The sequence below is a fragment of the Leuciscus leuciscus genome, assembly GCF_965113295.1.
Source record: "Leuciscus leuciscus genome assembly, contig: SUPER_2_unloc_1, whole genome shotgun sequence".
In the NCBI taxonomy this organism is placed as follows: Eukaryota; Metazoa; Chordata; class Actinopteri; order Cypriniformes; family Leuciscidae; genus Leuciscus; species Leuciscus leuciscus.
In genome coordinates this window covers 933,828-960,003 of record NW_028118563.1, presented here as the reverse complement: position 1 = coordinate 960,003, position 26,176 = coordinate 933,828, and the positions used below count along the sequence as shown (strand labels likewise).

The 26,176-nt window shown below is 37.4% G+C and overlaps 2 protein-coding genes across 4 annotated transcripts in view; one reads left to right on the top strand and one right to left on the bottom strand.

Annotated features, from left to right (window-relative positions):
• Positions 1-15,852, top strand: part of LOC309493552 (inactive ubiquitin carboxyl-terminal hydrolase 53-like) — a 52,547-nt gene extending 36,695 nt beyond the window's left edge. For both annotated transcript variants that reach the window (XM_082191130.1, XM_082191129.1), the window contains exons 15-17: positions 8,343-8,394; positions 12,928-13,649; positions 14,877-15,852. In XM_082191130.1, coding sequence (XP_082047256.1) covers positions 8,343-8,394; positions 12,928-13,649; positions 14,877-14,953 — 851 coding nt within the window. In that variant the 3' untranslated portion in view covers positions 14,954-15,852. The remainder of the gene's footprint in view (positions 1-8,342; positions 8,395-12,927; positions 13,650-14,876) is intronic.
• A 620-nt stretch (positions 15,853-16,472) lies between these two features.
• The window catches only part of LOC309493553 (FRAS1-related extracellular matrix protein 1-like), a 43,038-nt gene continuing 33,334 nt past the window's right edge, over positions 16,473-26,176 (bottom strand). For both annotated transcript variants that reach the window (XM_082191131.1, XM_082191132.1), the window contains exons 25-38: positions 25,901-26,165; positions 24,610-25,027; positions 23,452-23,653; positions 23,208-23,352; positions 22,871-23,000; positions 22,692-22,761; positions 21,708-21,854; positions 21,375-21,577; positions 20,832-20,879; positions 20,512-20,673; positions 20,302-20,418; positions 20,081-20,196; positions 17,582-17,667; positions 16,473-17,448 (exon numbers count right to left, since the gene is read on the bottom strand). In XM_082191131.1, the coding sequence (XP_082047257.1) occupies positions 17,246-17,448; positions 17,582-17,667; positions 20,081-20,196; positions 20,302-20,418; positions 20,512-20,673; positions 20,832-20,879; positions 21,375-21,577; positions 21,708-21,854; positions 22,692-22,761; positions 22,871-23,000; positions 23,208-23,352; positions 23,452-23,653; positions 24,610-25,027; positions 25,901-26,165 (2,312 nt within the window). In that variant the 3' untranslated portion in view covers positions 16,473-17,245. The remainder of the gene's footprint in view (positions 17,449-17,581; positions 17,668-20,080; positions 20,197-20,301; positions 20,419-20,511; positions 20,674-20,831; positions 20,880-21,374; positions 21,578-21,707; positions 21,855-22,691; positions 22,762-22,870; positions 23,001-23,207; positions 23,353-23,451; positions 23,654-24,609; positions 25,028-25,900; positions 26,166-26,176) is intronic.

Genomic DNA, 26,176 nt, shown 5'->3' with positions numbered 1-26,176 from the left:
CGATCCAAAGAGGCCAGTAGCAGAAACGGGGGCGTCGAGGAACACAGAGCGCTCCGAGTCCGGCATTTCTGAAAGCGTCAGCCAGAGGTGTCTCTCAGCAACGGTGAGAGAGGCCATGTTCCGCCCTATGGCCTGTGCAGCGGATTTCGTAGCGCGGAGTGCGAGGTCCGTAGCGCTCCTTAAATCCGCCACGTTGATTGCTTCCGTGCCTTCCTCGTCCAGCTTTCGGAGAAGGTTAGCTTGGAAGATCTGGAGAGTGGCCATAGTGTGTAGCGCTGATGCAGCCTGCCCAGCGGCGGTGTAAGCGCGACTGTGCAGGGTGGAAGTAGCGCGGCCGGCTTTTGAAGGTAGCGCCGTCTTAGTCCGCCGTCCAGCAGAGGGCGGGCAAAGATGGGCTGCTACCGCCTCCTCCACTAGAGGGAGAGCGAGGTATCCTCTGTCTTTGGCACCGTCCACCACGGAGAATGCCGCCGAAGCAGAGGAACGTAGCCTGGCTGAAAAAGGGGCGCTCCAAGACTTTGCCAGTTCTTCATGAAGCTCAGGAAGAAACGGGGCGGGTCTTGAGGGCGTGGAAACGCGGTCCCCTTGCAGAAAACAGCCGTCCAGACGGTTGCGTGTAGGCTCGGCGGGCGCGGACCACTCGAGGCCGAGGCTCTCTGTGGCCTGTGTGAGCAGACGCATCAGCTCAGCTTCAATGCTGGCCCGTTTTCCTGACGACTCGCGGGCAGAAGAAGGGGCGAGGTCCACAGAGCTCGCCCAATCCTCGCTGTCCGAAGCCAGGATAGAGCAGTTGTCCTCCTCGAAAACTGCCGCTTCTTCCTTGTCATCTCCGGCGGAAGCGGCGGCCAGCGGCGGCCACTGTCCGGGAGTGAGAGACTCGAGAGAAGCAGACGGCGAAGCTGGCAGGCGCACCGGCGAGCTTTTCTCGGTGGGAGGCTCAGGGATCCGCTGAGCACGGCGCTTTTTACGGCGCGGCGTCGAAGCGGGGGGTGCAGGCTCGTGGAAAGTTGCCATGCGAGTCCTCAGAGTCGCCATAGGCATAAGCTCGCAGTGAGGGCATCCGCCGTCAGCGAGCGCTAGAGCCGCATGTCCTTCACCCAGGCAGGAAACGCAGATGACATGGCGGTCCCCGTCGCTGAGTGGGGCTCGGCACGAGCCACAGGATGGACGAGACATCTTGAAAAAGACGCTCTGCTCTTTTAGAAAGGGAGTGTGAGTCGCGGCGGCGAACACACACAAAGCAATGAAAGGATATAACGCCGGATAGCGTAGCAGGAACGGTGGTTGAAGGCGGCGCGGCCAGCGACTCCAGGTACCGAACTCGTCCCGCTGAAATGCTGTTTCCACGGCGCGGCTTCTTCTCTCTGGATCCAGCGATGCGTGAGCTCCGCTGAAGAGATGAAAAATCGGTAAGCTAGCCTTTCGATGCTATATTTATAGCCCCAGGCCACGCCCGTTTCGGCGGGACGTGACGTATGGGGCGCGAAGCGCCCCCATTGGTGATGACGTCACGATAGGGCCTTATCGATAGGCTGCTGCAGTTGCCGCAGGGCAGCCAATAGGCGCGCGAGCTGTCTCGCCTATGTCTGCATGCTGCCGCAACGCGTTTTACATTATTTCAAAATTAAGGATAATTTTTTGGCTTCAGTATCTCGCGGAAAAGAGATTTCCCCTAGCGTAAGATATTACGCAGTACGAGAGTACCTCTCGTAAGAGAACTATGAGCGCGAAGCTAGAATTGCCAATATTTTAATACTTTATTGTAAACGCTATTCCTGCAAAATTACGGTTATTAATAATAATGGCTGAAAAAATATTTGTATCATTATTAAATCAATATTTATATTGATTAGCTCTATAAAATCGACTGTTTTTTATATTAGATGTATTGAGGGTCATTCGTTTTGTGTGGATATATTCATGCATGCATTATATTCATTAAAATCATTAATTTTACCATTGTGAATAGCCGAGGGTAACGGTTGCTTCACGACCAATTTCAAAGTTCCTTGCGACTGACACCAGGGGGTGAAATGCGACAATCGAATGCGAATGTCGTGCGCAGTGGAAAGGCGGCTTAAGTGTTTCAGTCGTCGATCCTTTTCAAACTGGCGCAATAAAATAAAACAGAATTTGATTTGTTAAACATGAAGAAGACTTATCAGTCTGGCATGGCCGCTCGCTCTAACGTTAACCTAGATAAATGTTCGCTATTATTAAGCGCATATCGTGTTTGTGCGGAGTGTGGAGCGCGGAGTGTGGAGCGCGCACTGCATGACATGGACGCGCCGGTGCCATCACTCGCATTTTCCTATCAACAGTGGAAACAACTTAAATACTCCATCATTTCTGGTCATACAGAAAAGAATAATACATCAGTCGCAACTACTTTTATTTGTGTAAACTCTCAACAACAAGAAAACGTTGTGCTTTTGTAAAATAAAATAAAACGAACAGGGCGCGCTTTCATGATCTCTGTGAATTCGAGCGCGTCTCAAAAATGAACCGAAAAACAGTGTATAGACAAGCCTCACAGACATGAGAAATATAACTATCTATATAAAGTTTATAAAAAAATAAAAAATGTTATCCACCAACGAAAAAAAATCCAATCGAAAGCAAATAGCCTACGGTATACCATCTGATTATGTGATCCTGTCCGTATGAAAGGCGCATCTCTAGAGGCTAAATTACAGCGGGATGTAGATTATGTTTGCAGGCAGCCTACACTGATTTAGAAAAGACTAGTCATTAATAAACAATTAAAATGCTTCATTATTTTTTTCAGACACATTTATTATATCATTAGCCTACTTTTGCCGGTGCTTTGCGGCAAGTTTTATGCGCTTGAGCGCGGAATAGCCATACACCCAGGATTGAATTTAAACGTGAGATTAGTCCTAATTGCTTAAATAAATTACTACTAGTTTAGAAAAATCCTTCAGTCTATGGCAACTCTAATCGATAGCCTACATTTAATATTTGACATTATTTAATTAGTAATTAGTATCCAGCTCTTTACATTAAATTAGTTGAGTTAGCATAATTAGTTAATGAACAAATAAAATAATAAAATAAAGTTTAAATTATACTACCGGTAACCATATATTTCTATATAGCATTGATTATTCCACCACACAAAGGACTGTTTATAAGGTGATAATCCGTTATACATGTGAAGATTGTAGCCTATATGGCTGTATCTTGAAGATTTTTGTATTGTATCTTCTGTTATAAAGATGAAGATTGACATTTCGTTAATTAAACAAAATAAGAACACAATGTTGTAAAAAATAAACAACTTAGGCTACGTTCTGTTAGATGTGTTTTGACTACTTTTTGTTTAATTATATCTCTAGGTAATGAAGATATAGCCTATTAACAAAAATAAATCTTAGGCTATATATAATATATAATAATAAAAAAAAACTTATAGGCCTATATAAAATATATTTTAAAAAAGGGCCTCATTGAATAATTTTGCCTGATTGGGGGCTGTTACTATTTGCTTAAGCTTTTTGAACGTAGAAGTGTGATAAAGGCGCTATAGGCTGTCAATTTTATGTGGATAAAGGCATATTTTGTACATGACTACACATGTCCTTATAAAGGCAAAAAAAAAAGATGTCGTTTTTAACGACATCTCGTTATTACGAGAAAAATATGTCGTTTTAACGACATAAGATCACGTTATTACGACAAAAGATGACGTTAAAACGACACAAGATCTCGTTATTACAACATAATTGAGGGGAAAAAATAATATGTATGTGGCAGCAGCTATGCGTCACCGTACTGCTCTTGATGTAAAGTGTAACAATTATCGTCAGCCCTCTTGCGCCCTCTGTTGGCATTTGTACATAATATACATATGTTCATTGTTTATATATTTCTTCATGTATTTTAATAGTGTTGTTAAATAAAATAAAATAATTAATTACTTTTAATACCCTACTTTATTTGAACCAATTATATTGCCTCATTTGTAATATGTATTTAAGTCATAAAGGCTATTGTTCACTTCAGATCTATCTTTATGACCAAAAAATATATAAATAAAATAGTCGACACTGACAGCCCTAGTTTTGAACATTTGAACATGAACCTACATTGTTTTGCATTTTGTGACTAAAAGACTATTTCCCTGTCTTATATTTTTTCATTGTTGATTTCTTGTAAATAATATAGGCTATTAAAATACTTTCTTGTCACCTTCTCCTGTAAACAATATCGTGAATAGTTTCATATTGTGTATTCGCCCATTATGGTCAACTGTGTAAATTAAAATTATTACCACCTTCAAAAGTAAAAACTCAGAATGACACATTCCAGAATATTATGTTTATAGATTACAATTAATGAATTTATCTGTTCAACTTTAAAGTTGTTGTTAATAATTGTGCAAAAAGTTGTGACTTTGATGGTGTATAATAGTCCTCATATCCAGTAGAAAGTGAGTGAATTATTTAAAAAAAAAAATACTATGTTTGTAAACCATTCAGAGATGACATTAATGACATACACAACTTTGTATACAATACAAAATTTGTATCAGTGATATTTTCAATGTCATCAGAATACAAGAAAAGAATGATTGATTAGAAAGATAACAAAGGAAAGATAAGAAAAGCTAGGGGGAAAAATAGATATTATTTTATTGTGATGCGACGTTGGAGTCACACGTTGGTGTCACGCGTCTGTGGTGCGGCGTGCTGTGGTGCGACGTTGGAGTCACGCGTTGGTGTCACGCGTCTGTGGTGCGGCGTACCCCTTCTGTCACGTAAAAGTACACGACTGTCGACTTCGGTAAGTTATCCGTGGCACTATCCACTCCTCATAACGTATGGTTTGAGTTTAACACCACTCCCGAGCTATCAGTCAGATCTGAAACCAGTCTGACTGCACATGTGATCGTTAACATTAACAAAGGTTAATAAACACTGTAAAAATACAAATAGTTAGTTCTTGTTAATGCATTAACTAATGTTAACAAATGAGGCCTAATTGTAAAGTGTTACCAAACTATTAAAATGTTTGTTTTTGGTCATTGAAATAAAGCTGAGAAAAAGTATTGTAATTTTTGATGAAAAATATTTTTTTTTATTATTTGGGTTAGTTGCCCACATTTCTCGTTTTCAGTTCTAGTTTCGTTGGAGTACTAAAATTACTAAAACTAATACTTTAAGTCCATATACAGTAGAAATATAAAAATACAAGCATGTATTACAAATATGCTTAAACTTTAACTAAATATAAAAACTGAAAAAAATAAAAGCTAATTGAAAATATTAATAAATGTATATAATACTAAAATAACACAGATTTTATGACACCAGCTGGTGATGTGCCTGTTTTTATTTAACCAACCAGAATGTTACTCATAAGTTATGCATCACAGTTTTATTTTAGTCATTTATAACAAATCGAATCTTACCACGATTATCTTTTATCAGTGGTGTTTATTAAGGCAAGAATCACTCATACTTTGAGTTTGGAACACTTGAATACTTTTTATCATTTATAATCATCCCTCACTGTTTGCAGACGTGAAAGATTATGATATCAAATCATGCGGCTTCTTGAAAAGAGATGCTGTTTTTTTCCCGAAGCAATTGGATTTACAATATTTGCTTGGTGGAAGATTAAACAAAGGGAAAAACTCCCCTAAACTTGCACTGATGGAGGGACTCATCAAATGGAGGGTCCAGAATGTCATATTAGGGGTGGTGGTTTCTTTTGGACTTCAGCAGTGTTTTATTTATTTATTTGTTTTCAGCTCCAACATTGCAAGTCATGGCCACCAAATGGAGGTTCTTCTCATGAGGCTTAACAGCTTAAACACGACAGGCTTGAAAAAACAGAAAATGGGGTCTAAAGTCCAATCCTCTCATAATTGCATGCTAGCCAAAGGGATTTAGTTGTTAATGCGCTGGGGAAAAAAATAGCAGAAGGAAGGGAAAGGCAGTGTGTGCTGATACATCTCTCTCACACACACACACACACACACACACACACACACACACACACACACACACACACACACACACACACACACACACACACACACACACACACACACACACACACAGAGTGACTGCTGGCTGAATCTCAGGGGTCTTGAGCTCAGGGCAACCACTGTGCTCAGATTCTAAGACAAACCGGCGATCCCATGAAGGAAAGGAAGTGTAAGACTAATTAAAGAGATCATTTGCCAATTTCCTTTTTTTTTTTCAGTTTTTTTATATATGTTTTATAGTAAAAGTATGCATTATCAGAGCAAATGGAAATGTATTTTTGCAGTTCAGCTTCAGTATGTTTTTAATTATTATTAATTATATTAATGTGATGTTATAGCAATCAAAGTATGACTCGCTGAACTTTTACAGCTAAACAAATTTGAAATCCTTATGATGGACTTGTCTACTCAGTAATGTGAAGTTTTTATCTTTAGCTCCCTCTAGTGTTTCATTTTCATTCTTTTTTTCTTTATATAACTCACCGGCCACTTTATTAGGTACACATTGCTAGTACCTTCAGAACTGCCTTAATTCTTGGTGGCATGGATTCAATAAGGTTCTGAAAACATTCCTCAGACATTTCACGCAGTTGCTGCAGATTTGTCGAATCTCCCGTTCCACCGCATTCCAAAGCTGCTATATTGAATTGAGATCTGGAGAATGTGGAGGCCATTTGAGTATAGTGAACTCATTGTCATGTTCAAGAAACCAGTTTGAGATGATTGGAGCTTTGTGACATGGACATGCCTTATCCTGCTGGAAGTAGCCATCAGAAGATGAGTACACTGGTCATAAAGGGATGGACATGGTCAGCAACAGTACTCAGGTAGCATGTGGCTTTAAACGATGCTCAGTTGGTACTAAAGGGGCCTAAAGTGTGCCAAGAAAATATCCCTCACACCATTACACCACCACCAGTCTGAACCACGGATACAAGACAGGATGGATCCATACTTTCATGTTGTTTATGCCAAATTCTGACCATATCATATGAATGTTACAGCAGAAATCGAGACTCATCTGACCAGGCAATATTTTCCTATCTTCTATTGTCCAGTTTTTGTGAGCCTGTGTGAATTGTTGCTTCTGCTGCTGTAGCTCTTCTGCTTCAAGATTGGACATATTGTGCGTTCAGAGATGCTCTTCTGCAGACCTCAGTTGTAACGAGTGGATATTTGAGTTACTGCTGGCTTTCTATCTGCTGGAACCAGTCTGGTTATTGGACTGGATATTTGATCTTTTTCGTACCATTCTCTGTAAACCCTAGAGCATTCTAGGTTCAGTGGAATGTGGTTCAGTGAGGATGAAAATCCTGGTTTTGTGCGTGAAAATCCCAGTAGATCAGCAGTTTCTGAAATACTCAGACCAGCCCGTCTGGCACCAACAACCATGCCACGTTAAAGTCTCTTAAATCACCTTTCCTTCCCCGTTCTGATGCTCAGTATGAACTTCAGCTGATCGTCTTGACCATGTCTACATACCTAAATGCATTGAGTTGCTGGCAATAATGAGCAGTTGAACAGGTGTACCTAATAAAATGGCCAATGAGTGTAAATATGCATAACATTTAATTTAGTTAACTTTTAGAAGTGCACTAGCATTAAAGATGGTCTCAAAGTTTGTATACTGAAGTTCAAAAAATAATTTTTGGATTTCCTGAAACCTTTAATTAAGTATCTGTTCTATCATTCCTTGGAAAAGTGCACTGTTGGTTTGAGGTTTCTGCACAGTGGTGCTGTCTTCCCTGACAATCTCACTGTTATTTCGTGTGCCATTGCTTGTGAATGTGTTCCCAGCATGCAGTTGTGTGGTTATATGTCCCACAGTCCACCTGACAGCTAGTCAGATTTAAAGGTGCGGTCACTACAGCAACACATTGAAAGCTTTACTGTTTTCTCTTTAGAATCCAAGCTCTCTGACAACTTGGCATGGCATGGGCACTTTTATGATCGCGTTTACCCCTTGAGCTCATTGTTAACAAGCCAGTGGCGCGCACAGAAGCTGGTTTGAACCGGATGGCCCAGCCTGGGCCCTTTCTCTTTGGACTTGTGTAGTTCAGACAGGCCCAGAGCCCCCGCTGAGCACTGCCCGCCAGATGCCCCACTGAGACACATCCTCACTGAACCACATAACACGTCTGCACTGTCAATGTTACAGCTGGGAGTTGACATATCAGACCAATTCAGCCTCAGTCTGTCTGGAGATATTCTGTCTGTTCACGTTATTTTTCATTTTGAGATGTACATTTTAAAAATGATAACTACACATTAAAGAATGCATGCAACTATACATAAATACATATGTTTTTAATCATTTATCTTATAGGTGACTACCAAAAGAAAGCACATGATCGTTCCATGAGTCCTGTTATTCCAAGGTAAGTTATTTGGAAATATGAATGCATGAAGCTTTGAATCTTTTCCATGCTATTTTGTGTACTTTCCATATCCAGAAATGTTCAGTTGTATAAAACCATGAACACATTGTCCCAAAATGTATTTAAGCCACACTTATACTGAAAAATCGTGTATATATATATATATATATATATATATATATATATATATATATATATATATATATATATATATATATATTTCTCTCTGTAATGTGTAATGCAGTGCATTTGAACAAGTCAAGTCAAGTTTATTTGTATAGCGCTTTTCACAATACAGATTGTATCAAAGCAGCTTCACAGTATTAAATTAAAATAATACAACAATGTTTGTTTCAAGAGGAATTTATTGATTGATAAAATTAAATTAAATATCCCCAAAATATCCCCAACTGAGCAAGGCAAAGGCAACAGTGGCAAGGAACCGAAAAACTCCATCAAGTGACCTAATGGTGTCCTAAAACTCCATCAGGTGACCTAATGGAGAAAAAAAACCTTGGGAGAACCCAGGCTCAGTCGGGGGCCAGTTCTCCTCTGGCATTGGATAGAGGCCGGATTGTAGTTTGAACTGTAGGATTATATGAATGCCTGGCTGAAGAGATGCGACTTTAATCTAGTTTTAAACTGGGAGAGCGAGTCTGAGCAACGAACAGTATCAGGAAGACTATTCCAGAGTTTTGGAGCCAAATGTGAAAATGCTCTCCCTCCTTTGGTGGTTCTGGATATCCTAGGTATGACCAAAAGCCTTGAATTTAGTGATCTTAAAGAGCGCGATGGATTATAGGGCGATAGAAGATCCGTTAAATAGACTGGAGCTAAGCCGTTTAGGGCTTTATAAGTCAGTAGCAATACCTTGTAATTAATACGGAACTTTATAGGTAACCAATGCAGTGATGATAAAATCGGTGTTATATGATCATATTTTCTTGATCTCGTAAGAACTCTAGCAGCGGCATTTTGGACTAACTGTAGCTTGTTTATTGAGGATGCAGGACAACCAGCTAATAAAGCATTACAGTCTCGAGGTCATGAATGCATGAACTAACTTTTCTGCATCAGAAACTGATAGCATATTACGTAGCTTAGCAATGTTTCTAAGGTGGAAAAAGGCTGTTTTTGTAACATATGAAATATGATTTTCAAAAGACAGGTTGCAATCGAGTATAACACCCAGGTCTTTTACTGTAGAGGATAAAGTAACAGGACATCCTATGATGTTAAAGTTGTATTGTGCGAGGTTTTGTGGGCGGTTTTTTGAACCGATAAGTATTACCTCTGTCTTGTCTGGATTTAATAAAAGAAAATTACGCGTCATCCAATCTTTTATATCTTTAACACATTCTGTCAATTTGGAAAATTTAGCGTTTTCATCCGGCCGTGATGAAATATATATTTGAGTGTCATCAGCATAACAATGAAAACTAATTCCATGTTTCCTTATAATATTTCCAAGTGGCATCATATATATGGAAAATAACAGAGGGCCTAATACAGATCCCTGCGGCACTCCATAGTTTACTGGAGTTATGATCGATTTTTCTCCATTTAAATAGACAAAATGGTAGCGGTCAGATAGGTATGATTTGAACCAGCTTAGTGCTTGTCCTTGAACACCAGTATAATTTTGTAGTCGATCTAAGAGTAATGTATGATCTATAGTATCGAACGCAGCACTAAGATCAAGTAAAACTAGTATTGAGATACAGCCTTGGTCAGAAGCTAAAAGTAAATCATTTGTGATTTTAACGAGCGCAGTTTCAGTGCTATGATGCGGTCTGAATCCAGACTGAAACTTTTCATAGATATCATTTTGTTGCAAGAAAGAGCCCAGTTGAGCGGACACCACTTTTTCTAATATTTTAGACATAAATGGAAGATTTGAAATGGGTCTATAATTTTCTAGATTATTATGATCTAATTGTGGTTTCTTAATGAGAGGTTTTATAACTGCCAGTTTAAATGTTCTTGGAACATGACCTAAAGATAAAGACGAGTTAATAATATTGAGGAGAGGCTCTTCCACTACAGGTAACACTTCTTTCAGTAGTTTAGTTGGTATAGGATCTAATAAACATGTTGTTGTTTTAGATGAAATGATAAGTTTTTTTTAACTCTTTTTGTTCTATAATTGTAAAGCACTGTAATTGTTCTTGCAGGCTGATAATTGAAGCTGAATTATAAGGCGCGATTGAAGATTGAACGTTTACAATTGTGGTTCTGATGCTTTCTATTTTCTCAGTGAAGAAGTTCATGAAATCATTACTACTGAACTGTAACGGGATATTTTGTTCGGGTGACGTCTGTTTATTTGTTAGTCTAGCCACGGTGTTAAATAAAAACCTTGGATTGTTTTGGTTGTTTTCTATTAGTTTGCGGAGGTGCTCAGCCCTGGCCGCTTTTAGGGCCTTTTTATAACGTGACATACTGTCTTTCCACGCGATTCTAAAGACCTCTAAATTAGTTTGTTTCCATTTACGCTCTAAAATACGGGTTTCTCTCTTTAAAACATGCGTAGTATTGTTATACCATGGTGCTTTATTTTTCTCTCTGACCTTTTTTAATTTAATAGGTGCAACCACATCCAATGTTCTAGAGAGAATGGTGCTCATAGTGCTAGTTAGTTCTTCTAGTTCATCTGTTTGTTTGGGTTCAGGCAGCAGCTGAGACAGATTAGATAAGCAATTTGAGAAATTATCTATGGTGGATGGAAGGATTGTTCTGCCTGGTTGATAACGCGACGCCGCATGACATATTACAGCAGTACGTAATATGCAAGTTACCATGTAGTGATCAGTGACTTCATCGCTTTGTGGAATGATATCTATATCCGTTGGATCGGTTCCATGTGATATAATTAAATCGAGTGTATGATTAAGACGATGTGTTGGTCCGGTGACGTTTTGCTTGACCCCAAATGAATTTAATAAATCTGTAAACGCAGCTCCTAACGCATCATTTGGATTATCTACGTGTATGTTAAAATCTCCAACAATTAATGCTTTATCGACATTGACTAATAGGTCTGAGAGAAAATCTGCAAACTCTTTTAGGAAATCAGCGTAAGGCCCTGGCGGTCTATATACGGTAGCCAAGGCTAGAGATAATAGGGATGTTTTTCTAACATCTAAGAGCGTAACATTTAGTACAAGTACTTAAAATGAAATAAACGTATAACCCTTTTTCTGAGTAACATTTAGAATATCTCTATAAATGGTTGCAACACCTCCGCCACGACCAATCAGACGGGGCTCATGCTTATAACAGTATCCAGGAGGAGTAGACTCATTAATACCGAAATAATCATTTGGTTTAAGCCAGGTTTCAGTAAGGCAAAGTACATCGAAGCTATTATCTGTGACTATTTCATTTACAATAACTGCCTTAGGTGTGAGTGATCTAATGTTTAGAAGACCTAGCTTTAGAAATAGTTTTTGTTTACTAATAGCAACATTTTCTGTTTTAATAACAATTAGATTTTTCCTAGATCCTGCAGTAGATTTATTATTTGATCTCACTAAGTGTTGAACAAGTGTCACTGACACCGCCTAAATACTTTGTCATGTTAGGGCATAATTCTGTTCTTAAATCGATGACCCTTCATAAGCTTTGGGCTCTATGGGAATGAACACTTTTCAAAGGACATTTTGTGCATATTTGTGTGTACATGTGACTCGGGTCATTGATGGAAATGTTTCAGTATAGTTTATTGCATTGTCTTCTCTTGTGAAAAAGAAGTATACTTAAGCACAACTTTTAAAAAGAGTTCATATAGAAATAATATACTTTAAAACAATATAATCGCTTGAAATGAATCTGGTGTTTTGGATAATTACATGTTAATTGCCATTAAATGAAAATGTATTAGTTACAATTTTGATTAAATGCAATTAGCTGAACTTTAGAGTGATTTTGACCCACTTAAGTAGGATTTAACCACATATTTATTCAATTTCATATGGTTAAAGTGTACTGCCGAATGTACTGACAAGCGTTTATGGTAAACTAAAATATAATTTAATGTAATTTCTATTGAAACATTTACGTCACATATTTGAATATGTTCAGTATGTAATGACAAAGTTGCAATTTAGTACAGTTCAAATATATGGATTTAAAGGATAAATGTTATTTATCATTAAATAAATAAATGTAATATCAAATAACGTACTACAGTTAAAATTCTAATCAATTACTTTGTGCTTCAGTATGTTAGTCAACAATCAAAATAAGTGTACTACTTTAAAGTATGACAAAGGATTATTAAAACGATCTAAAATGTACATATATAAAAAAACGTTTAATTTGACATTTATTACAAAGTACACTTTTTAAAAGTGTAAAGAAACAGTCATTTAACTGGCCTATTATTTTATATAACATTATCTGTGAGTATAATCTTTTTTTTTTAAAGCAAATAAGCATACAAATAGTTAAGCACACTTCTTTTTCACAAGGATCATATGGGCAATTATAAGGAAGTTATTAAATATAACAGACCTATGTTTCCTCCTGCAGAAGGCAAGCTTTTAGATACATTCCTGGTAAGGAGAAGCTGGAAAAGACTGAGGTAGAACGACCACATGCGGTAAACGGGAACCCCATCCCTCCTTATTTCACCAAGACCAGCAGTTCGGAGTGGAACAGCTCCGATGACCTTGCCGGTCCCTTTTCCGAGCAGGAGGATTCGTCGTCACATTCTGACATGCCTCCTCAGGCTCCCTCTCGGACTCTATCTCACGCCGCAGCTCCACCGTTGCCTCCAAAACCACATATCTTGAGTTCAGAGAACCGACGAAATCTCCCGCAAGATCCCTGCCCACCCAGTCCTCAGCGCCTTCCCCGGAACGGCTCGGCCCTGTCCCAGAGCATCCAGCAGAAGTGGCTGGAAAACTCAACTGAATCGCACATGATCTCGTCCGACACGAGCTCCAAGTCTGGCTCTTCTGATCAGGAGAGGAATGATCTGTCAGCTAGTGAGGGTGAGGAGAAGTTCTCCATCTTTCCTAAACCTGTGGTCGGCTCTCCTGGGATCCCCACCACTTATTTCTCTGTGGATAACTGCATGACGGACACTTACCGTGCCAAGTACTATAAAAAGAGACCCGGGCTTCATATGATGGTCGACTCTAGAGCCGGGGATCACACCTCATCTGGTGAAAGTGATTATGGGGAAAGAGTGTCACCATCTCCTTCAGAAACACAGGCGCCATCGCACACCAGAGTCATAGCTAGCGCAGGTAATGAGTCTCAAATACATGTACATCTCTGCTAATGTGTAGCGGTTGAAACCATAAACTAGTGGGATCATTTCAGTCACTGTTGGTGATCCAGTCACTTCTAAAATAAATAGTAAAAATGAAATTAAATAATATTAAGATTAGTGATTGTCTTAAATTACAATGTAGCACATTGATTAATCATTCATTTATATGTAGTCATTTATAATTTTTTTAAATATAGAATTTCAATAAATAGATACACAAAGACAGACAAAATAGATAGACAGACGATGGATGGATGGATGGATGGATGGATGGTAGTAAGATGGATGGATGATGGATGGTAGTAATATGGATGGATGGATGGATGGATGGATGGATGGATGGTAGTAATATGGATGGATGGATGGATGGTAGTAATATGGATGGATGGATGGATGGTAGTAAGATGGATGGATGGTAGTAAGATGGATGGATGGTAGTAAGATGGATGGATGGATGGATGATGGATGGATGGATGGATGGATGGTAGTAAGATGGATGGATGCATGGTAGTAATATGGATGGATGGATGGATGGTCGTAAGATGGATGGATGGTAGTAGGATGGATGGATGGTAGTAAGATAGATGGATGGATGGTAGTAGGATGGATGGATGGTAGTAAGATAGATGAATGGAAGATAGATGGATGGATGGTAGTAAGATGGATGGATGGATGGATGGATGGATAAATGGATAGATCAGGTTCTCTGATGCTGTTTAATGGTCAAATGACATGCAGTTAAAAAAAAAAAAAAAGTGTTGTTAGTATGTTGATTTGTATTTATTTATTTTCATTTGGCATTTCCATGATTTAGCTTTTTATGACCACACTAACCCCCCGCAGTTCCTTCACAAACCAGAGTTTGAGAAACCCAGAATCCCTTTCTTTCTTTTGTATTATTGTATCAATATGGTATCAATAAGATATTCCTATTCAAATGAAGGATCAATTAGTTGGGTCAAAAGTAATCTAAAAGTAACCAAAAAAAGTAGTCAGAATACATTACCTAAAATGTGTAATGTAACCGATTACATTACCAACTACAATTTTCATTCAATCTGTACCAGACTACAATCTGTATGTAATCTACCCTACACTGTGTATAGATGTTTTACTGATAGACATTCTTATGAACTGCCAGATTCACCTAGAATAACGCATTAGTCTGATAATACTGATATAATGTTCTTTTTCTTTTCAGTTCATGCTTCCAGTAAACCCACTGCAAAATGGAACCCCGTTTCAGTGAAAGGACTGGATGAACACGGCTTTCTATGACATCAGGTGTCGTGTGAGAAACACACAGCGCTAGTGATGAAGCGTGGACGCTGAGACTCTGGATCACTGGATGTTCAATGGCCTTCTCTTGGAACGTGTCTTTCCACACTTTGTGTGTGTGTGTGTGTGTGTGGCAGTATCAAACAGTACATTTGCACATTTTCAAGCCAAAAGAGAACAATATTACTTAACTTAAAAGAAAATCTTCCAAAACACTCCGTAGGCTCAAATATATTTGATGACTAACTAAGACTAACAAAATTAACAAAAGTGAAAGAATAAGAGGGATGGATTGTCTTCCGACCCCACGGTGCGTTTGTTCATTTGAGTTTCTGTTCTCTGCTTCTGATTTTCTCTTAAAACGTTTAATGTTTCGATTGTTTTTGGACGGCAGAGCTGCTAAAAGATTTGATTGTATTTCCAGAGGGTGAAGCTGCTAAATGTGAAACCATTCCTGTATTTGGTAAGAACTCCTTTAAATGTTTCATGGCCTTTTTTGTTGGTTTAGGTGTGATATCTTTTTTTATTTTTTATTATTAAATTAGTCCCTGATCAGTTATTAAAATGGGCCACTTTAAATATTGTCACCCATGTTGAGTTTTTCAATGTGCACAGAAATCATGGACACTGGAGATCGAAGTGTATGTCATTTGTTTGTAAATGGTGGAACTTGACTTTATTTGGGCACATGTTTTTTTTCATATTTGGAACAAGTTGTACATTTTGTCATTTAGTTTTTATTTGTATGATATTTTGTATATTGCTTGGCAGAACACTGAATAGTGCCTTATTTTATACGTAAAGATGGGATAAAGGTGTTTTTATCTTATGTTAACTTTTATAATATTGTAGTTCATTTTGGTTAAGAACTTTTAATAAACTGATTTATTTAAGCATAACATGGTTGCCTAATTTGTGTGAATATTTACACTGACACTTCTTTCATAAACCTTTGAATAATATATATAAAATAAATACAGTAAAAAGTGATTGTGAAATATTCAAAAAAAATTAAATAACCATTTTCTACTTGAATATATTTTAAAAATGAAATTTATTCCTGTGACGTAAAGCTGAATTTTCAGAATCATTACTCTAGTCTTCAGTGTCACATGATCATTCAGAAATCATTCTAATATGCTGTTGTGCGGCTTAATATTTTTTCCGTTTTTCATGATTCTTTGACTAATAGGAAGTTCATAGACATTTTTTGTAACGATGTAAAATGCATCCTTGCTGAAAAAAAATGAATTTCTTAGTAAAAACAAAACAAAACTATTGAACCCAAACTTTCAAATGTTCTTACAAACTTTGAGAAGCAATATTCTATTTTATTTTTATGTTAATCTCTTGTTATGATCTATATGCATACTATTTATTTTAAGATTTATTTGAATTCAACAAGCCTAGAATATTTATTGTAATTCTTCAAAGATGTATGTTCAGTCTCGGACACAATTATTAGTTAGCAATAATTTCCAGAGAAATCAAAATAATAGAGCATTAATTTCAGATGTCATTAATTAATATGTCAGGAATTTTTATTCTAAAGTAGGGTTTTTTGCAGTGACAGTATTCAGATATATATAAAGCAATCATTTAGTGAACTAATGAACTACAAAACTAATGCTAGCTAAAAATTCTACATAGCTTCAAAATCCAAGACCATTTCTTGAAAATCAGTCCCATAACATACAGAGCACAAACAGTAATAAATACATAGAGATTGAGTAGCATATATTACATTTACATTACAACACATGACGGTCCTCTGAGTTAGAGAAGATGTGGGCTGCATCCGAAATCGCACACTTCCCTACTATATAGCATGTGAAAATCAGTATGTCAGAATTCACTACTCATAAAAGAGTAGGGAAAAAATACCCGGATGACGTCCTACTTCCGGCGAGATTCTGAAGTGTGCATACGATGGACACTTTACTATCCCATGAGGCCACAGGAGTGGATTTATGAATGACAGTGAAGCGACACAATTGACGCTGGTAGGTCACATGATAATGTCAACATGGTGAATGTAGTACTTCCAGATTACATTCATACTATATAGAATGTACTTTTTTTAGCGGTTGTGAAGTAATTACTTGTTCAAAACAAGTACCTTCTCAAGAGAGTGTGATTTCAGACACAGCCGTGGTCAACCTTGGACTAAAGAACGGTGAGTTGACAGCAAACAGTTGTTAATGTGGCCTGTGCTGTTCAGCAGAATCAAACCACATCATGATTACTGTGCACTGAAGAGTGAGAAAGTTCCCTCACATGTTGTGAGCAGTCTTACATTTTAACATAACACACATAGCGGTGTCCCTTTCCTTTCTTACAGTCTCGCATCTGCCATTTCGTCTTCCTCCAGACCAGGACACACTTCCTTGTTCCCTTCTTCCTGTTTTTTGGAGGGCTCCGCCTCCAGTTGGTGTAAGTGACAGGCTCTCCACCCACCCACTCCCAGCGGCCTTTACTTTCACGATCATTCAGACCTGTGGTTCAAGAAAAAAACAAGAGCGATGAGTTCATGTTTAAATCGTATTGCGCTAAAGAACCTTAACAAATGTGACATTCATCGTAATCACACTGACAGCAAAGTTAGTTTTATTCACAACAAAAAGTTACCAATCCAAAAGGGTTTTCTTTCACTGAAGTCCCACAGCCAGTCCATGTCTCCTTTTGACAAAACACTGACCAGGTTTCCATTGAAGCTTGAGGAAACAAGTATTTAGTTAGTCAACCTGAAAGTCACAAACTTGACCATTCTTATTTTTTATTGAATACTACAGTGTTTATATAAATTATTTATTCGTGCACATCATATTTATTTATTTTTTTCATTCATGTTCCTCGTAATCTTTAATCAAAATAACTTCCCCTCCATCTTGCAGCCGCATCTCTTCTCTAATGACGCGAGGGCGGCACAACCTGTCACTCACATGGGATCCACCAATAGCAAACCACAACCATCCAATCAATTCCTCATAGAGCTGCACGATTAATCGTTCAAATATGGCGATCTCGATTCAAACACTCACACAATCTTATTCCTAAATGACAACGATTCAACTATGTCTATTAAACCTTTGACAAGGAGCTACGATCACAGCGAACATTCAGATCTGCATTGGCACTGCCGCTGAGCCAGAGAGCAGTTGTCATGTTTCAACCACCTTTTATCGTTATTTCTGTTACAATAATTCAAATTATCACAGAAGTACTGTGATAAAAGTTTATAGTTCTGGGCCCGTATTCATAAAGAATCTTAATGCAAAGAGTAGCTCCTAGTGACAAAATTCTAAGAAAATTCTTAGAAATGTGGGCGTTTACTCTTAAAATTAAAGAAAAAAGTAATTCAGAAAGCATCTTAACCCTTAAAAGAGGTCTTAAGGTCAAAATTGTTAGGAGCACGGACGAGGACTTTTAGGAGGCTTAAGAGTTTCTTTAGCAGAGGAGAAAATGGCAGAAAGACGAAGAGGGAGAAGAAATGTGTTGCAGACAATGAATAACAGTATAGATTAGATAATAAGACGCTATAGATTAGATCGTGCAGGGATCATGTTTGTGACTGATCTTATTAGAGACACGCTAACATCTCCGACACAGCACAGAAATGCCATGGCGCCAGAAATGAAAGTAATCACTACATTACGATATTTGACAACTGGGAAAATTCCATGTTTGATACATTAAAACCAACATTCAAACCACCACTTAAATAGACATGCCAGCAATCAGAGTAATTGGAAAGAGTGGAACAATTTTTATCATTCTAAGCCAATCAAATACCTTATAGGAAATTAACAGCATGGTAAAAAAAAAAAAAGGATTTATATACACATATATAATGTGTGTGTGTGTGTGTGTGTGTGTGTGTGTGTGTGTGTGTGTGTGTGTGTGTGTGTGTGTGAGAGAACGGTCAAATAGGAAAAATTACGCATGTAATTTCAAAGTGAAGGCTTAGAATAGACCCTATACTTAAAATCACTTTTTTTTTTTCCTTCTTGGACAACCAACCAATCACAGTCTTCAAAAGATTGTGTCATACATAGCAACGGGGTCAACCCCGCCTCCTTACTAAGATGAAAGTTTTTGTCTTTTCCTTACTCAGAGTTGCTCTCAGATCAGTCCTGAATCGCTTTTAAGCTAAGACTCCTACGTAAAAGTTTTTAAGCTAAATTAAGAGTTTTCTTAGAGGATTCCTAGAATCTTTATGAATACGGGCCCAGATGTCTATGGTAACAAATCACCTTTTGAAAGTAACTTGAGGCTTCAAATAAAGATTGGATCAATTACATTGTTACACCAGCAGGAGGCGACAAGGCACGGTTTTAAAAAATCACTGCGTCCGAAATCGCATACTGAGTAGGTACGACATTTGATGCAAATGTATTTCTTTGTTTTTTTACCACGTGGGTTATAGGTTTGATAAATCTTGCATAAATGATATTTGACCAAAAAAAAAAAAAAACGCTTGTTTTGAAATATGCTATAATATACAAATGATAAAACTGTGCTAGACGTTAAGTTTGTTTATGATCACTACGATATACCTAGTTGTTTTCAATTTGGATATTAGTGACTGTAAAATATGTATTTTAGATGTGAGTGGCATATTTTGAGTTGATATTTAGGATATGGTCATTGGGCTACTTTTAGGCTATTTTTGATTGGCCATTAGGCTAGTTTTGTTACGCAGACCTGGCAACCCTGATCAAGGCCCATCCTACTTTTTTGCTTGTTCGAGAAGCCATTCCACTCAGATGTCACAATAGGGAAGAAAAGACTTGTTTCCTGTCAACTTAAAAATATATATATATATATATATATATATATATATATATATATATATATATATATATATATATATATATATATATATATAAAAAAACACATATTTGATATCCTTCGACTGGATGAAATCAAAGACTGAAGCAAAAAAAGAAAAAGAAAAACCAGGTCCATCATACACTACGCAATTTTCTGTCGAATCAAATCAGCAGACTTGCTCTGATATTCAGCAAGTACTGTCGACTCATCCAGACTGCAGATCGGGACAAAAGTGTATTCCAGCCTTATAAGTCATAATTGGTGGTATTATTGTTTTTTAGCGTGTGGTCTCACCTTTCTCTGCAGGCCCGCACCGCAGCGCTCCACGTGGCTTTGCGCTCTGTGCTCAGAATATAACAGAAGTCGTTGTGGTACGTCCATCCTCGAGGACATTTCTGTGCTTTCACAGTCTGAGCGAGTACAGAAAAGACAAGAACATATTCAAATCATCTCATGAGATGTAGAAACTGAAGATCCAGTCATCATGATTTAATCTAAATATGAATGTGAATGACCTCATTAGTAGGTGTCCAGGGCCTCCAAGAGACTCCATTACAGTGAAACATCTGACCTGAGCTGTCGTTGTAATGGAGGAAGCCACTGAGCTCTGGAGAACAGGGTTTAGAAGAAGGCTTGGGAGAGAGACAACCAAACACGCAGGTTTATTTGCAAAAGATTACTCGAATTAATCTGATGATTTCAAGACACACTCACAAAACTCTTACCCGAGTCCCAGAAGGCTGCAGAACTCTGTCAGTTTGCTGTAGTTTTGTCCTGAGTGAAGGAGCGCGCTGCTGCCCCCAGCTGGTCACCTGCACCTGTGCCTTTCTGTCAGTCCTGGAGTCAGCGTTGTCCTCCTCCACCGCCATCGATACCATGCCATGATACTGTAAGTTATTGATCATATTAATATGAGGTGAAGAATAATAACAAAATTATAGTATCAAAATTTAAGATAAATAATGTTCTTGGATATAACCCAGATACATCTAGTCACAACTACAGCTACACATCTCCTCTACTGCCATTGTTTTATTCCACTTACTCTGTAAATGACATCAGATCCATGACGAATGATTTCCGAAGGCTGAACCTGTGGATGAAAGTGATTTAGAGTATTCAGAATATATATATATATAAATACAGAAAATATATGTATAGTGTAAACAAATAAAATTTCTTGTATGTGTAAAAACACTACTTGGCAATAAAGTTACTTCTGACTTCTGATTTAGATTTAATAAAAATTAAATAAATGTTGCCATGGCAGCTGAGAGAAAAAACTGGAAGTACTGAAATTACTAAAACTTAAATGACAATAAGGCTAAAAAGGAATAGAAGATTATATTTCTAAATAGAAACTAAAATTGAAAATGAAAACTCCAAATATTTAAAAGCTATTAAAAATCTTTATACTATAGCCTAGTATATAACATAGGCTACATAGTATGCAAATGTTATACCATAGTATATAAATAATACCGATAGATAGATAGATAGATAGATAGATAGATAGATAGATAGATAGATAGAAAAGGTCAGATGATGTATGTATATGTATAATGTATGTATATTCATATTAACTTACCACTTTTCCATTCCCAATGACTCTGAGTCTTTTCTTTGCAGTGGAGGGAGCTTCAGCTATTATATCTCCATCACCTCTGATATAGCCCTGAGAGAAAGGTAATGTTTCCACCTGGATGGAGCCGTGTTGAGGGTACGGGCCTGGCTGAACCTCCTGGCCTTGAATACTAGCTCCTGCTTTGATTCGGTTCTCTCTGCACTGCCCTGTAGAAACACCCAACAAATGACCTCACAGACATTACGTGACGTTTCATCATCATGTGAAAAAAGTAGGATCAGAAATTAAAGGAACTGTTCAACCAAATATATGGTCTTATGGACAATCTGCACTAACCATTTGTGTCCTTTATGAAGATGGTGGCTTTAGATTTGTCTTTCAGCACTGCACCCACCGAAGATACCAAGGTAACCTCAAATTTCTCATCACCTTCCTCTAAAGAATCCTGAACAATCTCCACTCTCCATACTCGACTGACCATCCCTGAGAAAAGACACAAGGACACGTTAGCAATGATTAAAGCATTGAATTAGCTTCTGTAGTCTCTTATTGTAGCATCTCAATTCATTATTTTATTTATTTAAAGGGGTGGTTGATTATGATTTCTCTTTTCTAACTTAAGTTAGTGTGTAATGTTGCTGTTTGCGCATATACAACATCTGCAAAGTTAAGACGTTCAAAGTTCAAAGCAAAGGGAGATATTTTCTTTTACAAAAATCACTTTTTAAGGACTATACAACAAACGGCTGGTAGGGACTACAATGAGCTTCTTCATGGGGTTCTAACCCTAAAATTTACATAAACCTCCACCCCAGGAACGTGATTTATAAATTATCATGACAGAATATGCTAGTCAATGACTAGAAGAACTCCACATCAGCTACATAAATTCATCAACTAACCATTCAGAAACGTCCTGTTGCATTCTACATGTTGTCACTTCTTCTTGAGTCTCTCCATCTTTATCCGACTCCGGTTTGAACATAAAAGGCTAAAAGTTTTTGAAATTTTCAGTGCTGTCTGCGTGAGGTAAGCGGAGCTGCTAACACACACACAAGAGCTCTTGAAGCTCCGCCCTCTGTGCCGGGAGCAGCAGCTCATTTGCATTTAAAGGGACAGACACAAAAACGGTGCGTTTTTGCTCACCCTCAAAAAGTTATAATTTTAACATGCTATAAAAAATATATTTGTGGGGTATTTTGAGCTAAAACTTCACATACACACTTTGGGGACATCAGAGACGTATTTTACATCTTGTGAAAAGGACATTATACCACCCCTTTAAGAAAACCCTAAGAAAATCCCAGTGTTTCAATTTACCTGGGTCAAACTGAATCAAAGATGAAGCCGGTATAAAATCCATTCCAGCAGATGCTGTTAGTTCTTTCACCTATGGAGATTTAAAAAAAAGATATATTATATATATATATAATATAATCCTTTTCTGCAGAAGAATAAAAAAAAACAATCAAATAAACAAATAAAGCTATACGCAATACCTGTACAGTCACATAAGATGAGTCCTGCACATTCCCCTTCCTCTGGATGGTTAGTGAGACTGACCCCTGACTCTCACATATGATATACTCAGTCCTGGTCAGCTCCATACTGGCCCAGCTAAACTCCAGTCTGACAGAGGGAGTAATATTACACATCTTAATATACACAAACAACATGCCATTCAAGTGTACAGTGTGTGTGGAGGTGTGATGTTTCATAATACATTGAGAAATACAAAAACATTATATTGCTATAAGAAATTACTATTTATGGCCAATGGAAATATATATATATATTTTATTTTTTTTAAACAACATTTCAAAGCGCAAGGTTTACTTGTGAGAGGGTCCAGATTTCCCCAGTGCATCAGACACGGCAAACTCCAGGCTGTCAGTTAAAGTGTCCAGAGCAGAGTTTATGATGTAGAGGATATTCCTTCTGTTCAGATCCCTCTGAGAGAAACGATGCCTCACAAACTCACCTACGGACATGTCAAAGATTATACAGTAAACACATTATTACAGACAGGAAGACTAGATCTAGATAGATGGATACACAGACAGACAGACAGACCTCTCACCATTGGTATAATTTTCCAGGTATCCAAAGTAAGGCGGTCTGAGGATGTGATAGATCAGATCGCCGTCTGCAGAGTTCTTATCCTGAGCCTTAAGCTCTCTGGAGGAAATAAAGATCCCATAACGACCATCTTTGAGGAGCTCCACTTTCCACAGGGTTTCCAGCACTGCTATCTGTGGAGCTGAGCTGTCGAGAGCTTCAATCTGTGGCACACACATCATTTCACGGGATTAAAAGTTGGAAAACAATGACAGACAAACAATAATCAGAGTGAGTGAACACAAATCAGCCATTTGCAGACATGATGTTACTTCTAGACACTTTATTGAGTATAATCATGATATTGAACATCTTAAGTGTTAGGTATTAAAAAATGTATGAATTCCCGCCGTGGTGGAGATATCGATAAATAACCTTTAGCAAGAGAGGCGTTTTGGATGTTTAATTTACAGACTATGTCTCCTTTGGGTTTAAAAGAGGATTATGATTATTTAAAATTATTGGTAACACTTTACAATAAGGTTCATTAGTTAACTACCTTAGTTAACATGAAGAATTAACAATACTTCTTCAGCATTTATTAATCTTAGTTAATATTAATTTCAACATTTACTAATACGTTATTAAAATCAAAGGTTGTATTTGTTAACAGTAGTTAATGTTAATTGTGAACTAACATGAACAAATAATGAACAGCTGTATTTTTATTAACTAATATTAACAAAGATTAATAAATACTGCAACAAATGAATTGCTCATTGTTAGTTCATGTTAGTTAATACATTAACTAATGAACCTTATTGTAAAGTGTTACCAAATTATTTTTTAAATTTTTTTTGGGTCACAATGTTTATGATTGGCATTTTTTCCTGTTATTGTTCCTATTATTATTATTGATTTGTTGTTCCAGATGGAGTTGAAATAGAGTCTGTGGATTGATTGTCTGATTATGATCACCTGTAGATTTGTAGTGTTTTCTATATAACCACTGAATTGTTACACTGACGAAGGTAGACAGACGAAATGTCTGCATTGTTTTTTATCTCCTCCTTGAACTTGATAAAAAAAATGTTACAGTGCAGACCTTTTTGAATTTTTAAAAATAGGTTAAAAACAATTATAAAAAAACAATGTACCAAAACAAATGATTGCAACTAACTTGCAGAGTGAAGAAGACTGGCTCAGTTTGCACTTTTCCGTCCAGCAGGAATCCTCTTTCTGTGCTGTCAGAGGCTGTGAATCTGAAGCGATCGATCTGAGAAGCTCCTCCAGAGTGTGTGTATGAAACAGCCAGATCCTGAATGTTCTGCTGGGTAAAACTGCTACCAGCCACCAGTGTCTGTCCCTTCAAAAGCAACTGGCCATACTGGGGAGGGTGGACCACCTTGTAGCTCAAGGCAGTGTGTGGGCTGTCAGGATCAGACAGGAATAAGGCATCAGGTGTCAAAGTTATGGTGGACCCCTGGGGAACCCGTAGACCAGTGTTGTGCACTAGTGTGGGCAGAACCTTATCAGCCATTTCCACTAAGATCTCCAGAGTCCCGTTGCGAGTTGATATGCCATTGCTGACCACAAACCTATGGATAATGTAGACATATGGAGCAAAGACACAAAGGACAAATCAATCAATAACCTTTATGGGACAGTAATCACAGCTGCACAGGAATTCAATCAAATGAAACAAAATTTAAGATAAACAAAAAGGTTACTCACATCTGGGTAATATTTCACCCCACAATAAATAAATATAGAAATAAGTAAGAAATTATATTTTAGTAAGCCTATATTCACAAGAAACAATAATAAATAGTTATTATATAGTAGTCAACATTTGAAGTATATATATATATATATATATATATATATATATATATATATATATATATATATATATATATATATATATATATATATATATATATATATATATATACACACATTACAGATTATACTATTGTTTAATTAATATTGATTTAGTTACAGTACTTACAATATGTGCAAATTGTGCTTAATTGCCCATATAATGTCAAAATTCTTCTAAATGTTACTGATGCTCCTAATGTCAAAAAGCCTATATTTAGGGGAAAATTTTTAAATTGTGTAAAAAACAAAACAAAACAAAAAACGAAACATATAATGTTAAATGTAATATAATAGAAAAAATATATATATTCATATTTAATTATTTTTATATTTATTATATTTATTGTGTGCAATTTGTGCTTAATTATCACAAAAAAAAAATAAAAAAAAAGCTCCTAGATGTTCTTAGAACATCATTGCATAATTTTGAATATTTATTTAAATATTATTTTTATTATTTATTTCAATTTTGGGGGAAAAATTAACTCTAAAAATAAAACTATAACATTATTTTGTAGGATTCGACCATTAAAAAAAAAGGTTGATGATGAACACAGACTGCATCAGTCCTTGCATGCGGTCCTTACTGCAGGGTCTCTTTAGGTGAAGTGGCTCTGTTGTCATGTACATAACACACCAGGTTTGCTGCTACGTCCAGCTGACTGAACGACTGAATTTTCACGCCGGTGTGTTTGATGTGCTCCACATGACCATGTGCTGGAGGTACAGTGATAACATAGAGCAGCTCCTCCGGCTTGTCAGTGCCGTCCACCGCCAGCAAGACGTCTGTGGTGAGAACCACACGCTCCCCTCGACTAGACCTCACAGGCTTCAGGAACAGTGCTATGTCTCCTGCAGATCAG